This window comes from Oncorhynchus kisutch, linkage group LG5, assembly GCF_002021735.2.
Source record: "Oncorhynchus kisutch isolate 150728-3 linkage group LG5, Okis_V2, whole genome shotgun sequence".
Classification (NCBI taxonomy): Eukaryota; Metazoa; Chordata; class Actinopteri; order Salmoniformes; family Salmonidae; genus Oncorhynchus; species Oncorhynchus kisutch.
The window spans coordinates 2,561,418-2,578,311 of NC_034178.2; the positions used below are offsets into that span (position 1 = coordinate 2,561,418).

General features: G+C 42.5%; 1 protein-coding gene across 4 annotated transcripts in view; it reads left to right on the forward strand.

The window, feature by feature from the left end:
* LOC109884167 (serine/threonine-protein kinase 11-interacting protein-like) overlaps positions 1–16,128 on the forward strand; it is a 36,253-nt gene extending 20,125 nt beyond the window's left edge. For 3 of the 4 annotated variants that reach the window (XM_031824020.1, XM_031824019.1, XM_031824018.1), the window contains exons 23-26: positions 4,453–4,537; positions 5,625–5,707; positions 10,249–10,475; positions 14,959–16,128. In XM_031824020.1, the coding sequence (XP_031679880.1) occupies positions 4,453–4,537; positions 5,625–5,707; positions 10,249–10,475; positions 14,959–15,099 (536 nt within the window). In that variant the 3' untranslated portion in view covers positions 15,100–16,128. Of the gene's footprint in view, positions 1–4,452; positions 4,538–5,624; positions 6,623–10,248; positions 10,476–14,958 lie in introns of all 4 variants that reach the window. The other variant, XR_004209920.1, reaches the window with a different exon arrangement.
* The last annotated feature ends 766 nt before the right edge of the window (positions 16,129–16,894 follow it).

Here is a 16,894-nt window from a genome sequence, read left to right on the forward strand (position 1 = left end):
ACTCTGCCCTGTTTTCCTTGGAAATCCATTCAGATTCGGCGTATCCCGGCCGTACTGCTCCCACTCCCGCGCTCTCCCTTCCCCGTGGTCTGCTGTTCCGACAGGGCCGAGAGTGTTCGGTTTCGTCCGGAAGGACACTGAGGGTCCAACTATTCCTTGTGAAAATAAGCAAGGGTATTTGGGAAGGTTGGAAGTGGTTAACCTAGTGGAGAGGGTCCTGTGATTGAACCGGCAGGAGGGAGAGTAACGTTATTCGCCAGGACAGATCCCAGACGCCGACACAGATCCGCTCTCCTTTTAAAGCTCTAGGCTCTTTCAGCCAGGCCTGTCGCCATGGGCGACCGAGCCCTGTACCTGTTTATCCTCTCGTCATGGTGACGGTGGTCCACTAAATCACGCAACACATACATACAGTGAGTGTACAAAATATTAGGAACACCTTCCTAATATTGAGTTGCACCTCCTTTTTGCCCTCAGAACAGCCTCAATTCATCGGGGCATGGACTCTACAAGGTGTCGAAAGCGTTCCACAGGGATGCTGGGCCATGTTGACTTCAATGCTTCCCAGAGTTGTGTCAAGTTGGCTGGATGTCCGTTGAGCATGAAAAACCCTGCAGCGTTGCAGTTCTTGACACACTCAAACCGGTCCTCCAGGCACCTACTACCATACTCCGTTCAAAGACTCTTCAATGTTTTGTCTTGCCCGTTCACCCTCTGAATGGCACACAGACACAATCCATGTTTCAAGGCTTCTGTAACCTGTCTCCTCCCCTTAATCTACACTGATTTGAAGTTGATTTAACACGTGACATCAGTAATGGATCATAGCTTTCTCCTGGATTCACCTGGTCAGTCTATGACATGGAAAGAGCAGGTGTTCCTAATGTTTTGTACACTCGGTGTACACCGTCAGGAGAATGCACAAGGGTATGTTTAGACTAAGAGGGCGATGTTTTGACTCCCACACGTGCAGCTTAAAGATGGCAGAAGTAGGTATTGCTCACAAGATGTTATTCTCTGGGATAATAAAACAAAATAGGCCTTAACTTGCCCTGTTCTGTCCCACCTTGTCCTGTCCTGTCCCACCTTGCCCTGTCCTGCAAGCTCCACCTTGTCCTCTGCTCCAAAAGGAATTTTGTGTTTTTTGAGTTGATGCTAAATCTCTGCTTTGCTTCACCTTGAATAATGTCCTGAATAGAGGTGTGTGTGTGTGTGTGTGTGTGTGTGTGTGTGTGTGTGTGTGGTCTCCTATTGGTTCACTAGAACCCACCAGAAGATAAGCGGTTAAAGGGGAGCTCAAAGAGGGACAACAATACCGTCCCTTTAATGGTTGTCCTTTTTAATCCAGCACCATGCTTCGTCCCGTAGGCTTCACTTTAGATGTTCGTCCTGGTCTGGAACGTTAGTGTGGCAGATCAGTTTCCCCCGTGAAGAAAGGGAAAGAAACAATGGCAAAAGAATTGAGGTTGAATCTTATACAGGCATTGGGAGCCAGAATAGGCCACGCAATGTCTTTTATTTCTCGTCCCTGTTGTTGTTGAACTTGGAAATTGATAGGGGCAGGGTGTTCCTACTCTGTTTTTCTTCATATTTGTTGTTTCACTCTTTTCAGTGTGTCTCCCTTTTAAACTCAACTTCCCTTTCAATTCCACCTATTTAACCTTGGCATTTGCCTGTGGCCCTGTGTTCCCCTATTGTTAACACCCCACAGGGAAGTATTTTGTCGCTGTGAGTGTGACCTAGCACATTGTACTCCTGTACCTTTTCCAACCTGTATTTTTCACCTGCTTCCATGGAGATGTAATTCTAGAGCTGAAATCAGAGACCTGTCAGCTTTCTAGTATTAACCCACCACAGACTGTAATGGTCTAACATTAGCTCTGTCTATTATCCCTAGGGCTGCAAAGCAAAGAATCTTCAGTAATTTAACAGAATCTATGGCAATCTTTCGTAACCTTGGTAATTTATACTAGAATACATTTTTTTTTAAATATATTTTTTAATAGTATTCATTTTTTATATAAAAAAACAGTTTCTATTAGATAGACTATATAGTTCAAGAGAAAATAGCCTAATTAATGGAAAAAAGCATCTGATCAACACTGCCATTATTTTCAGTTAACTCTTCCAGCTATTGACTTTTTTCACAGCTGCCACCAGTTTGATGCTGAGATATTGGCAACAAATACAGTCAAATAAGTGTGTAAAAAAATGTCAAATAATATATCAAATATATTTCATGCTGAAATCCTCATATTAAACAATGGTATTCACTAAGTTTATGGTTATATTTAAGATGTTTTCAGCTTTGTCATTCAATTATTTTTGTGAAAATCATCTTATTAAATGAGTTCATATATTTTACATGTGACAAGGCCACACAGAGGGCCAGTGATTATTGGACACCTGTCAAATCTGAAGTACCCAAAAGGACCACTACATGTATTGTTATAGAGTACATAACATCCTTGAAAGATACCAAAATTCTTTCCAAGTTTCCAGTAAGATACCCTCCCTTTGCAACCTGAATTGTCTCTAGTCCTCATCTGATCTCCTTGGGTGTGACACTCTTTCTCTCTGGCTGTATTTATGTAACAGTATAACCCTGTTAGATTTACACAGGCAGCCCAATTCTGATCTCTCTTTCATTTTTTTTCCATTTGTTTTTATATTTCACCTTTTATTTAACCAGGTAGGCCAGTTGAGAACAAGATCTCAATTACAACTGCGACCTGGCCAAGACCTGGCCAAGATAAACCAGTGTGACAAAAACAACATCACAGAGTTACACATGGGATAAACAAACGTGCAGTCAATAACACAATAGAAAAATCTGTATACAGTGTGTGCAAATGAAGTAAGGGGGTAAGGCAATAAATAGGCCATAGTGGCGAAGTAATTACACTGGAGTGATAGATGTGCAGATGAGGATGTGCAAGTAGAAAAACTGGTGTGCAAAAGAGCAGAAAAACAAATATGGGGATGAGGTAGGTAGTTGGTTGGATGGGCTATTTACAGATGGGCTGTGTACAGCTGCAGCGATCGGTAAGCTGCTCTGACAGCTGACACTTGAAATTAGTGATGGAGATATAAGTCTCCAACTTTAGTGATTGTTGCAATTTGTTCTAGTCATTGGCAGCAGAGAACTGGAAGGAAAGGTAGCCAAAGTAGGTGTTGGCTTTGGGGATGACCAGTGAAATATACCTGCTGGAGCGCGTGCTACGGGTGGGTGTTGCTATGGTGACCAGTGAGCTGAGATGAGGCGGAGTTTTGCAAGGTAAAGCCTTAGATGACCAGGAGCCAGTGGGTTTGGTGGCAAATATGTAGCGAGGACCAGCCAACGAGAGCATACAGGTCGCAGTGGAGGGTAGTATATGGGGCATTGGTGACAAAACCGATGGCACTGTGATAGACTGCATCCAGTTTGCTGAGTAGAGTGTTGGAGGCTATTTTGTAAATTACATCGCAAGTAATTTACATTAATTAATTTACATTAATTTACAAATACATGGCAAGTAATTTACAAATTTACTGATCATTACAAGTAATGATCAGTAGGATGGTATGTTTGGCAGCATGAGTGAAGGAGGCTTTGTTGTGAAATAGGAAGCCAATTCTAGATTTAACTTTGGATTGGAGATGCTTAATGTGAGTTTGGAAGGAGAGTTTACTGTCTAACCAGACACCTAGGTATTTGTAGTTGTTTGTAGTTGTCCACATATTGTCCACAAGTCAGAGTAGTGATGCTAGTCGGACAGGCGGGCGGGTGCGGGCAGCGATCGGTTGAAGAGCATGCATTTCGTTTTACTAGTATTTAAGAGCAGTTGGAGGCCACAGAATGAGTGTTGTATGTCATTGAAGCTCATTTGGAGGTTTGTTAACACAGTGTCAAAAGAAGGGCCAGATGTATACAGAATGGTGTCGTCTGCGTAGAGGTGGATCAGAGAATCACCCGCAGCAAGAGCGACATCACTGATATATACAGAGGAAAGAGTCGGCCCCAATTTAATTGTGCTGATGTTCCAATACACCGCATGGAAAAACCATAAAACATGAATTAACTCTATTTAAAGGGATACTTCGGATTTTTGGCAACTTCTCCAGTGTCAGATGAACTTGTCTATACCATTTTTATGTCTCTGTGTCCAGTATGAAGGAAGGAAGTTAGTTTCAACAGCATATGCTAAGTAATGTTAGCGCAATGACTGGAAGTCTATGGATATCTGCTAGCATGTTACTTTCAGTCATTGTGCTAACGCTAGTTAGCAACTTCCTTCAAACTGCACGCAGAGACATAAAAATGGTATCCACGAGTTCATCTGACTTCATTACTAAAATCTCAAAGTATCGCTTTAAAAAGAGTTGAGAGAACCATTGATAGCGACGCATCACTAAACTTAATTTTTATCTCCTATTCTTTTTTCCCCTTGCTCCACTCTCTCTCTCCCTCAGGAGTGGTGCGTGAGTTGGCTACCAAGTCGGACAGCAAGCTTAAGTCTATCTCCACCACCAGGCTCAACCCACAGCATCATCTCTGGTATGAACTGCCCAGATTTATGTTATAATTGCCCTGAATGACTTGCATGTGTCCAGGATATTTTGTCATATCCTCACAATCTCCACTCGATGGTATTGAGCCAAGCCATAGGCCCATCTGTCTCTTACCCCCACTGTGACAGTGACGAGGCTGTGGTAACTTCTGTCTGGTGTTACTAAACCTCCACATTGTCGAAAATTGGGCTCTAAATTAGTGGCTAAGCCACATTCTAATGTCTTACATGTGTTGGCCTCAAGATGCTAAGAAAGCACTAACGATGCATTACCTTTTAACTAGAGAGCTGATCCTGCAGTGCCATGTCCTTAGGGGCTTCATCCCAATACTTTGAAGTGGCTTCCTCCCTTATGATCTTGGTCCTTAGAGGGTGTATCCCAATACTGTGAAGTGGCTTCCTCCCCTATGATTTTCTTGTGTCCTTGCTCACCTGAAACGACTGGAAAGTGAGGACTAGCAGATGGGAAAGGAAACTATTTTTAGTATATGGATTTACCATCCACCCTTCCCTTGTTTCTGTGGTAATGATGGAACACGCTGTACATTCACTGAGAATTAATGGCTCAGTTAGTTATTATACGGCCCTTTTTTTTTGTGTAGCTGAAAACCACAGCTACTCAGGGAACAGACTCACTGTTTGAACAAGACTGTAGGATAACTCAGGACTGTTTAATTGTTTATCATGCCTACCATTTCTGTGTAGCTTTTATAATCACACTATCGTGGATATAGTTGGAATAACTATTAACACATGGTCATTTTAAAGTCAACAACAGACTTAGAAACCACAAAATACTACACAGAATTAGTATTACCTCTGTCTGCTCACTTTCGAAAACAAACTCACCCAGGGGGCTATTTTGAAACCATAGACCAAAGTCGTCTTTATGTGTCTGTGATACAGATATGTCTATTTTTCCTGATTCATATCTCCACACTTTTGAGATCTGCCCCGTCTCAAAAGCACTTAGATTCAGAGTCTGATGTGGTGTATGGGCCTGATGTACAATGTGACGTTGTGAATATTAACCTAGTTGTCTCTTATGTAAGCCTTTCCTCTGTGTCTCCCCAGGCCCCTAGTGTGTGAAGACATGCAGACTGATGTGGAGGATGGCCAGCTACAGTTCTTCTACCTCCTGTCCTTTCTACATCAAGGTACATTAGAAGTGTGTGTGTACTGAACAAAAATATAAACACAACATGTAAAATGTTGGTCCCGTGTTTCATGAGATGAAAAAAAAGAACCTAGACATTTTCCATATGCACAAAAAGCTTATTTCTCTCATTTTGTGCACAAATGTGTTTGCATCCCTGTTAGTGAGCATTTATCATTTGCTAAGATAATCCATCTACCTGATAGGTGTAGCCTATCAAGAAGCTGATTAATTAAAACTTCTTAGGAATAGGCCCCTTTTTCTCCACTTCCTGTCTGAATGACGTGCCCAAAGTAAACTGCCTGTTGCTCAGGCCCTGAAGCCAGGATATGCATATAATTGGAAAGAAACTTTGAAGTTTGTAGAAATGTTAAAATAATGTAGGAGAATATAACACAATAGATATGGTAGGAGAAAATACCAAGAAAAACCAACCAGAATTGTTTTATTTTATAGACTGTGCTCTTACAATGGCAAGTATAAGGGCATACTCAATTCTAGCTCCCAGGATGCAATTCCTATGGCTTCCACATGGTGTCAGCAGTCTGTTCAAGGTTTCAGGCTTGTAACTTCCAAAACGAATAAGAAATATTAGATTTAGTATAGGGACACAGTCTTGGAAATTCGTGTTTGCGGGTGCCATGAAGACGAGACGCACCTGCTAAAATTGGTTTCCTATTGAACATACTTCTTTCCTTAAGACATATTATAGTTTGATTATATTTTAGGGTATCTGAGGAGTAAATAGAAACTCATTTAGAGATTTTCGGATTCCTTTCTCTGCATGTTGAACGAGTGGATTACTCAAATCGATGGCGCCAACTAAACAGACCTTTTGGGATATAAAGAAGGATTTTATCTAACCAAACATAGCTGGGGCCCTTTGGATGACAAATCAGAGGAACATTTTCAAAAAGTAAGTGAATATTTCGTCGCTATTTGTGAATTTATGAAACCTTTGCTTCAAACAATTGCATGGCATGCTTTCGCTGTAATAGCTACTGTAAATCGGACTGTGCAGTTAGAATAACAAGAATTCATGCTTTCGACCAATATAAGACACTTGTATGTACCTAAATGTTTAATATCCATAATTTGTATGATATTTATTTGAATTACGCGCCCTCCAGTTTCACCGGAAGTTGTCCAGCTAGCGGGACGCCTAGCCCTAAGAAGTAGCGTGCTCATTACACATGTGCAACTTGTGCTGGGGACAATTAAAGGCCACTTCTAAAAATGTGCAGTTTTATCACACAACACAATGCCACAGATGTCTCATGTTTTGAGGGAGCGTGCAATTGGCATGCTGGCTGCAGGAATGGCCACCAGAGCTGTTGCAGGAGAATTTAATGTTCATTTTTGTACCATAAACTGCCTCCAACGTCATTTTAAAGAATTTGGCAGTACGTCCAACCGGCCTCACAACGGCAGACCACGTGTAACCATGCCAGCCCAGGACCTCCACATCTGGCTTCTTTGCCTGGTGATCGTCTGAGACCAGCCACCCGGACAGCTGATGAAACTGAGGAGTATTTCTGTCTGTAATAAAGCCCCCAGTGGGTGGGCCTGGCTCCCCAGTGGGTGGGTCTAAGCCCTCCCAGGCCCACACATGGCTGCGCCCCTGCTCAGTCATGTGAAATCCATAGATTAGGGCCTAATGAATTTATTTCAATTGACTGTTTCTGTTTTTGAACTGTAACTCAGTAAAATCATTGAAATTGTTTTCATTTTGTGTTTATATTTTTATTCAGTGTATGTATGCCAGTGTGTGCAATGCATAATTCTTAATGTTTCTCTGTGTAATTGAGTGTATCTGTGTGTCTCTCCCTGCCTGTGGGTGCAGACTTTGCATCTGTAGCCAAGCATGGTTGCAGGCTATGGGCTGTGCAGGTGAAAATAATGTTAACTACTGTAATTGTAACATGCACTGACCTGCCTCTGCTGAAGTTTTAAACTGGGTTTAAACATCAGGAGGATGGAGGATTTGTTTTAAACTGGGTTTAAACATCAGGAGGATGAGGAATAGAATAGGAAATATATCCATTGACATAGGAAAGTTTCTACCCATTTGTGTCCAGCTACTTTATATCCCTGGACTTCAGTGGACTGGTGTGGGGTGAATGAGGGAGGACTATTACGTATATCACTCCCTACCCAGTCCTCCCACTGTCTCTCCCTGTTGGAGATCGTGGTAGTCTAGTCAGACCCAGTGTTGCATGACTCTCTCTCCCTGTAGGAGATCACTGTAGTCTAGTCAGACCCAGTGTTGCATGACTCTCTCCCTGTAGGAGATCACTGTAGTCTAACTAACTTTTTAAGCGTCAGCTGTCAGAGAAGCTTACCGATCGCTGCAGCTGTACACAGCCCATCTGTAAATAGCCCATCCAACCAACTACTTACCTCATCCCCATATTTATTTTTGTTTTTCTGCTCTTTGCACACCAGTTTTTCTACTTGCACATCCTCATCTGCACATATCACTCCAGTGTAAATCACTAAATTGTAATTACTTCGCCACTATTGGCCTATTTATTGCCTTACTTCATTTGCACACACTGTATACAGATTTTTGTATTGTGTTATTGACTGTACGATTGTTTATCCCATGTGTAATGTTTTTGTCGCACTGCTTTGCTTTATCTTGGCCAGGTCGTAGTTGTAAATGAGAACCTGTTCTCAACTGGCCTACCTGGTGAAAAAATAATAGTATATCAAATCTAGTCAGATCCAGTTTTGCAAGGACTCTTATTTATCACCCTATACCCCTGGTGATTGACTGTCTGATTGATCAAAGCTGGACAGTTCCTTCCTGGTTTCATGGAGTAGATCAACACTGAGAGGAGGAGATGGAGAGGGGGGGAGAGAGGCAGCTGTTTCCCGGTGGGGGTGCTAGGGAGATGAGGGCTCTTTGTCTTATCTCACCACAGTACCGGCATCCCACTGATATGGCTCTTCCCGTGACTTCTTTGGGACTGGGAGGCAGTGTTGAGTAGCTTGGATGAATAAGGTGCCCAGAGTAAACTGCCTGCTACTCAGGCCCAGTTGCTAATATATGCATATTATTAGTGGATCTGGATAGAAAACTCTCCGAAGTTTCTAAAACTGTTTGGATGATGTGTGTGAGTATAACAGAACTCATATGGCAGGCAAAAGCCTGAGAAGAAATCCAACCAGGAAGTGGGAAATCTGAGGTTTGTAGTTTTTCAAGTCATTGCCTATCGAATATACGGTGTCTATGGGGTCATATTGCACTTCCTAAGGCTTCCACTAGATGTCAAGTCTTTAGAACCTTGTTTGATGCGTCTACTGTGAAGGAGGGGGGAATGGGAGCTGAATGAGTCAGAGGTCTGCCAGCGTGCCATGAGCTGACCACGCGCGTTCACGTGAGAGTTAGCTTGCGTTCCAATGTATTTCTACAGACAAAGGAATTTTCCAGTTGAAACATTATTGAAGATTTATGATAAACATCCTAAAGATTGATTCTATACTTCGTTTGACATGTTTCTACGGACTGTAACGGAACTTTTTTACTTTTCGTCTGCTCGCGCCTCATGAATTTGGATTAATGGGCTAAACACGTGAACAAAAAGGTATTTGGACAAACTTTATCAAACACATCAAACATTTATTGTGGAACTGGGATTCCTGGGAGTGCATTCTGATGATCATCAAAGGTAAGTGAATATTTATAATGCTATTTCTGACTTTGTTGACTCCACAACATGGCGGATATCTGTATGGCTTGTTTTGGCCTCTGAGCGCTGTACTCAGATTATTGCATGGTGTGCTTTTTCGGTAAAGTTTATTTGAAATCTGACACAGCAGTTGCATTAAGGAAAAGTGGATCTAAAATTCCATGCAATACACTTGTATCTTTTAACAATGTTTAATTTACAGAAATACTCATAATAATGTGGCTCTCTGCAAAATCACCGGATGTTTTGGAGCTACTGAACTTAACGCGCCAATGTAAACTGAGATTTTTGGATATAAATATGAACTTATGAATATGAACAAAATATACATGTATTGTGTAACATGAAGTCCTATGAGTGTCATCTGATGAAGATCATCAAAGGTTAGTGATTAATTTTACCTCTTTCTGCTTTTTGTGACTCCTCTCTTTGGCTGGAAAAATGTCTGGGTTTTTCTGTGACTAGGTGCTGACCTACAATAATTGTTCGGTGTGCTTTCGTCGTAAAGTCTTTTTGAAATCAGACACTGTGGCTGGATTTACAAGTTTATCTTTAAAATGGTGTGAAATACTTGTATATTTGAGGAATTTTAATTATGGTATATCTGTTGTTTTGAATTTGGCGCCCTGCACTTGTTGAGGTGGGACGCTACCTTCCCGAATATCCCAGAGAGGTTAACCAGACGATAAAACACTTTGAGACGTGCCATAAGACCCCCTGTTAGATAAATACAATACAAGCAAAACTATTTAGATGCAAGTATATGATTATAATCTGTACGGGGGGGGGGGTTAAACATTTATCCAAATGCATATTTTCTGTGTGTTGTATTCGTTCTCTCTGCCAGAAGACTGTGTGACCCCTCTGACAGTGCTGGCCACCCGGGAAACCCTGTACCTGCTCAACGAAGACCACCAATGGAGCAAGAGCTTGCCCCACCCATCAGCCAATGAGAACGGGGAGCCCTGCAGTGGGCGGGTCACTGTTCAGGAGACCCAGCCAATCAGCTGTGTCAGCTCTGTCCATCTATGGTCGTCTGACCCGTGCAGAATGGACATCAAGCTTTACGATGAGGTGAGACTGAGGGAGGAAAGAGACATGTGATTGGTCTTAAAATAGGAAGGACTTCTTCCAAGTTCTCAAGGGTAAGCTGGATAAGCTAAATGCTATCATGAGCAAAGCTGGGCACACATTTGTATGTTTATTAGACATTTTTCAGGATGAAATCTCTTGAGATGCACCATCCTGTTTTCAAGAGTGTCCAGATGAAAACAACTAACAAACGAACAATACTTAGAAGAAGAATGTGGCAACTACTGTCTAATAACAATGAAATTTGCTAAATCCTAATGTGAAATGCATAACATAATAAAATTTAGCTAACACAGCGCGGGATTGCCTTCCCTCCAAAAGTGTGTTGCTACAATAAGGATCCCCGTTACAACAGTATTAGCTACGTAGTTCCGCTTGTATTATCATTTCCCCCGCACAGCGGACACGTAAACAATTCAAACAAAAGACAACAACCTCTAAGTCTAACTGTCAGTTACAACTTACAAGCCCTTAACCAACAAGGCAGTTATAAGAAAAATAAGAGTTAAGAAAATATTTACCCAAATAAACTTAAGTAAAAAAATAAAATGTATAACACAATAAAATAACAATAACAAGGCTATATACAGGGGGTTTCGGGACCATGTCAATGTGCAGGGGGGTACAAGTTAGTCGAGGTAATATGTACAGTACCAGTCAAAAGTTTGGACACCTACTCATTCAATGGTTTCTTTATTTTTAATATTTTCTACATTGTACTTCAAAACCTATGAATAACACATGGAATCATGTATTAACCAAAAAAGTGTTAAACAAATCAAAATATATTTCATATTTGTGATTCTTCAAAGTAGCTACCCATTGCCTTGATGACAGCTTTGCACACTCTTGGCATTCTCTCAACCAGCTTCACCTGGAATGCTTTTCCAACAGTCTTGAAGGAGTTTCCACATATGCTGAGCACTTGTTAGCTGCTTTTCCTTCGCTCTGCGGTCCAACTCATCCCAAACCATCTCAATTGGGTTGTTGTGGAGCCCAGGTCATCTGATGCAGATCTCCATCACTCTCCTTCTTATTCAAATAGCCCTTACACAGCCTGGAGGTGTGTTGTGTCATTGTCCTGTTGAAAAACAAATGATAGTCCCACTAAGCTCAAACCAGATGGGATGGCATATCGCTGTGCTAGCCATGCTGGTTAAATGTGCCTTGAATTCTAAAATCACCAACAGTATCACCTGTAAAGCACCATCTAACCACCACCTCCATGCTTCACGGTGGGAACCACACATTCCGAGATCATCCGTTCACCTACTCGGCGTCTCACAAAGACACTGCAGTTGGAACCAAAAGTCGTAAATTTGGGCTCATTAGACCGGAGGAAAGTTTTCCACTTGTCTAATGTCCATTGCTCGTGTTTCTTATTATTGCTGTCCTTTAATGGTGGTTTCTTTGCAGCGAATCGACCACGAAGGCCTGATTCACGCAAAGGGTGGCTACTTTAAAGAAACTCCAATGTAAAATATACACTGCTCAAAAACATAAAGGGAACACTAAAATAACACATCCTAGATCTGAATGAATGAAATATTCTTATGAAATACTTTTTTCTTTACATAGTTGAATGTGCTGACAACAAAATCACACAATTATCAGTGGAAATCAAATTTATCAACCCATGGAGGTCTGGATTTGGAGTGACACTCAAAATTGGAAAACCACACTACAGGCTGATCCAACTTTGATGTAATGTCCTTAAAACAAGTCAAAAACAAGTCCCAGATGTGCTCAATTGGATTCAGGTCTGGGGAACGGGCGGGCCAGTCCATAGCATCAGTGCCTTCGTCTTGCAGGAACTGCTGACACACTCCAGCCACATGAGGTCTAGCATTGTCTTGCATTAGGAGGAACCCAGGGCCAACCGCACCAGCATATGGTCTTACAAGGGGTCTGAGTATCTCATCTCGGTACCTAATGCCAGTCAGGCTACCTCTGGCGAGCACATGGAGGGCTGTGCGGCCCCCCAAAGAAATGCCACCCCACACCATGACTGACCCACCGCCAAACCGGTCATGCTGGAGGATGTTGCAGGCAGCAGAACATTCTCCACGGCGTCTCCAGACTCTGTCACGTCTGTCACGTGCTCAGTGTGAACCTGCTTTCATCTGTGAAGAGCACAGGGCACCAGTGGCGAATTTGCCAATCTTGGTGTTCTCTGGCAAATGCCAAACGTCCTGCACGGTGTTGGGCTGTAAGCACAACCCCCACCTGTGGAAGTCGGGCCCTCATACCACCCTCATGGAGTCTGTTTCTGACCGTTTGAGCAGACACATGCACATTTGTGGCCTGCTGGAGGTCATTTTGCAGGGCTCTGGCAGTGCTCCTCCTTGCACAAAGGCGGAGGTAGCGGTCCTGCTGCTGGGTTGTTGCCCTCCTACGGCCTCCTCCACGTCTCCTGATGTACTGGCCTGTCTCCTGGTAGCGCCTCCATGCTCTGGACACTACGCTGACAGACACAGCAAACCTTCTTGCCACAGCTCGCATTGATGTGCTATCCTGGATGAGCTGCACTACCTGAGCCACTTGTGTGGGTTGTAAGACTCCATCTCATGCTACCACTAGAGTGAAAGCACCGCCAGCATTCAAAAGTGACCAAAACATCAGCCAGGAAGCATAGGAACTGAGAAGTGGTCTGTGGTCACCACCTGCAGAACCACTTCTTTATTGGGGGTGTCTTGCTAATTGCCTATAATTTCTACCTGTCTATTCCATTTACACAACAGCATGTGACATTTATTGTCAATCAGTGTTGCTTCCTAAGTAGACAGTTTGATTTCACAGAAGTGTGATTGACTTGGAGTTACATTGTGTTGTTTAAGTGTTCCCTTTATTTTTTTGAGCAGTGTATTTTAGATTTGTTTAACACTTTTTTTGGTTACTACATGATTCCATATGTGTTATTTCATAATTTTAAAACCCTTGAATGAGTAGGTGTTTTAACTTTTGACCGGTAGTGTATATTTACAAATGTTGTCACATGGTGATGTTTCTATTAGTTTAAAAAAACTGTTTGATCTTAACATTTGAAAAAGGGCTTTCTTAAATTCAATGTGTGATTTTAATGTCCTGATTTCTATAGGTAAATTATTTGTCAATTGGGTTTTCCTTTTAATAAATATACACAGCACGACAAAACATGTTTTAAGTTGATCCATTTAAAAAGAAATTGGTTCTAATGCAGTTGTCTTCTGTTTGGGAGTGACAGGCCATTTAGTGATTCAGACATTGTGCAATGATGTCTTATAATAGCATACAAGAATGAATCTGCAAAGATTATGACATCGAATTCTCAAAGTAAGGTCTTGGTTGTGATTTGAAAGATGTCACTAAAGTCTAGGATAGGAAGTAGCAGATGGTTTACTATGGTCTTTCTAAAGGATACAGTAAAACAACTCTGTATTGTAACCCAGGCTTATAGTTTGTTGTTTTTCTCAAATCTATATGCTGTCCAGAAAATCATTCAGAATCTATTCTCAAACTCAGATATTTCAAACAATCAACACTTCCAAGCATTGTTCCATCACTTCCAAAAAAAAAAAAAATGCCAGTATTGTCAGCAACTCATTCTTTGCCGTGTACCAAACCGCATGATATAGGTGTGTGTGTGCGCATTGGTGTCCACATCACCAATGAACTATCATGGTCCAAACATACCAAGACAGTCGTGAAGAGGGCACGACACAACCTTTTTCCCCTCAGGAGACTGAAAAGATTTGGCATGGGTCCTGAGATCCTCAAAAGGTTCTACAGCTGCAGTATTGAGAGCATCCTGACCGGTTGCATCCTGACCGGTTGCATCACCACCTGGTATGGCAACTGCTCGGGCATCTGACCGTAAGGTGCTACAGAGGGTATTGCGAACAGGCTAGAACATCACTGGGGCCAAGCTTCCTGCCATCCAGGACCTATATAATAGGCCGTGTCAGAGGAAAGCCCAGAAAATTGTCAGACTCCAGTCACCCAAGTTATTGACTGTTTTCTCTGCTACCGCACAGCAAGCGGTACCAGAGCGCCAAGTCTTGGACCAAAAGGCTCCTCAACAGCTTCTACCCCCAAGCCATTATGAATTGTTCAGCAGTCTAAAAAACGCCACCGGACAATTTACATTGACCCCCAACCTCCTGTACACTGCTGCAACTCGCTGTTTATTTGTTACCTATGCATAGTCACTTCGCCCCCACCTACATGTACAGATTACCTCAACTAGCCTGTACCCCTGCACACTGACTCGGTACCGGTGCCCCCTGTATATAGCCTTGTTATTGTCATTCGTATTGTTACTTTTTATTTTAGTCTACTTGGTAAATATTTTCTTCTTCTTGAACTGCGCTGTTGGTTAAGGGCTTGAAGTAAGCATTTCACGGTGAAGTCTACACTTGTTGTATTTGGCGCATGTGGCAAATTAAAGTTTGATTTCAGCATGTGAGTGTCTTTGTTTCCTGTGCAGATAGTGAAGGAGGAGAAGACGTGGTCGTTGCACTCTGACAGTGCAGAGCTGGTGCAGGGCCTGCTGGTCTGGGTCAGAACACAATGGGAGAACATGTTCGGAGTCAAACTCGCCATCACCAACCTCACCCTACCAGCCTAAGGGAAAACACCCACCCTTCCAACTGTGTGCGCATGCCTGAGTGTGGGTCTGTCTGTCTTCACTGTCAGACTTGACCCTCAATAGGACAGTATGTTTACCTGGTTTGTAGCCAACTATGATTTCCTCATGTTTGTTCACTTTTACAAAAGCACTGATCTGTTAACGCCTCATGTAAATCCCGTCCATTTTCTAACCCTGCCAGTATAGCCAGCCAGGGAGAGTGCCTTGTGGTGTTGCCAGTCCTGCTACATTCTAATGCACCTTGAATATGTGAAAGGGGTGAGGGGGAATCATGTGTTTCTTTCAGGGGGGTGAGGACAGGATAAGGAGGGAGAAAGGGGTAAGCAAACATGTGAGTTGGGGGGGTAATTGTGTGTGTGTGTGTGTGTGTGTGTGTGTTATCAAGGAGGTTAGTCCATTCCTCTGAAGCTCAGTGGACTGTGACTTCATCAGGAGTCCCGGGACTGGAACAGTGAGTTTTGACATCACACGCTCGGCACAAGGCTCTCTAGCCGTCCCGTGAGGCTCCGCTCCGGACACCTCTGACGTGACACCTCTGATGTGACACCTCTTAGTTCTTTTCAATCAGGGACTTTTGATGTCTCTATGCACTGTGATTATGTAAAGGAAAAGAGCAACCCAAGTGAAGAGTTGCAGCCAAGGCAATGAACCGGGACAGTATCTGTATTCATGGGAAAAGTGCAGAATACGCATGATAGGGAATGTGAAAGGGAAGGGTTCTGACTGACCTGTTTTAAAGTGGGAGATGTTAGTTGGTTTGTGGCTGTCTGTTAAATGTAAAGTCTTACGCTAATACCTCTCTAGTGCAGTTTAACTATATTGTGAATGTCAAGTGAATGCTATTTTTGATGTAGACAGATGAAAAGATGTGTAGAAGTGGACGACAAACAGATGTGTGTAACTTAATTTATTTACCGTCAGCAAATCAATGATTAAAAAACTATAGCTTTTTGTACATTAAATAAAAATGCATATCTGTGGTACAATACATCCTCTTATGACACTGTATTTCCACATGTTTGTCCAACTCTTTCATTTTCACAGTGAGAAAGTTCCAATAGCTACTTTTCCCTCTGTAATCATGTAGTTCCAGAGGGGTTTTTCATTGTTCTCACACAGTCAGCCCAACGTCAACCACAACCGCAGCAATGCACCCCCCCCCCCATCCCCGTCGTCACGTTAATCCTCCAGTCATCCACGTGACCACACACACAACTACCAATAATCATCACTTTCTGCCCCATCAGAACCTTGTGGTTCTTCAATGAAAACTTTGACAATTCCTAAGATTGTATTGAACATTTCCACACCAAGTGACATTTTTCATAGGAGGAATACAAATTCTGAAAAGTTACACGAAGCTTTGAAATAGATTCATGTGTACTATAGGCTTAACCATCACACTGATAGTCTGTCTATCCATTCCTGTCATGTCAGGGCTCACAAGGAAGGAAAGAAGGAAGCACTTTAAAACCCTTGAGATGTTAAATAATTTCCTTTCAGGGAGAGATTGGTCAGGACCAAATCTCCAAAGAGAAAGCAGCACAACGTCTAGGAAAAACTCCCTAGAAGGAGGCAACCTAGGAAGAAACCTGAAGAGGAATCATGCTCAAAGGGGACGGCAGTTCTCTTCTGGCTGGGCCGAGTGGGGGGTTAAGAGTACATGTGGCCATTCATTCCAGAAGTTCAAACGTTCATAGATCACCAGCAGGGTCATATAATAACCATGGTGGCTATAGAGAGGGCAACAGTTCAACAACTTGGGAGTCAATGT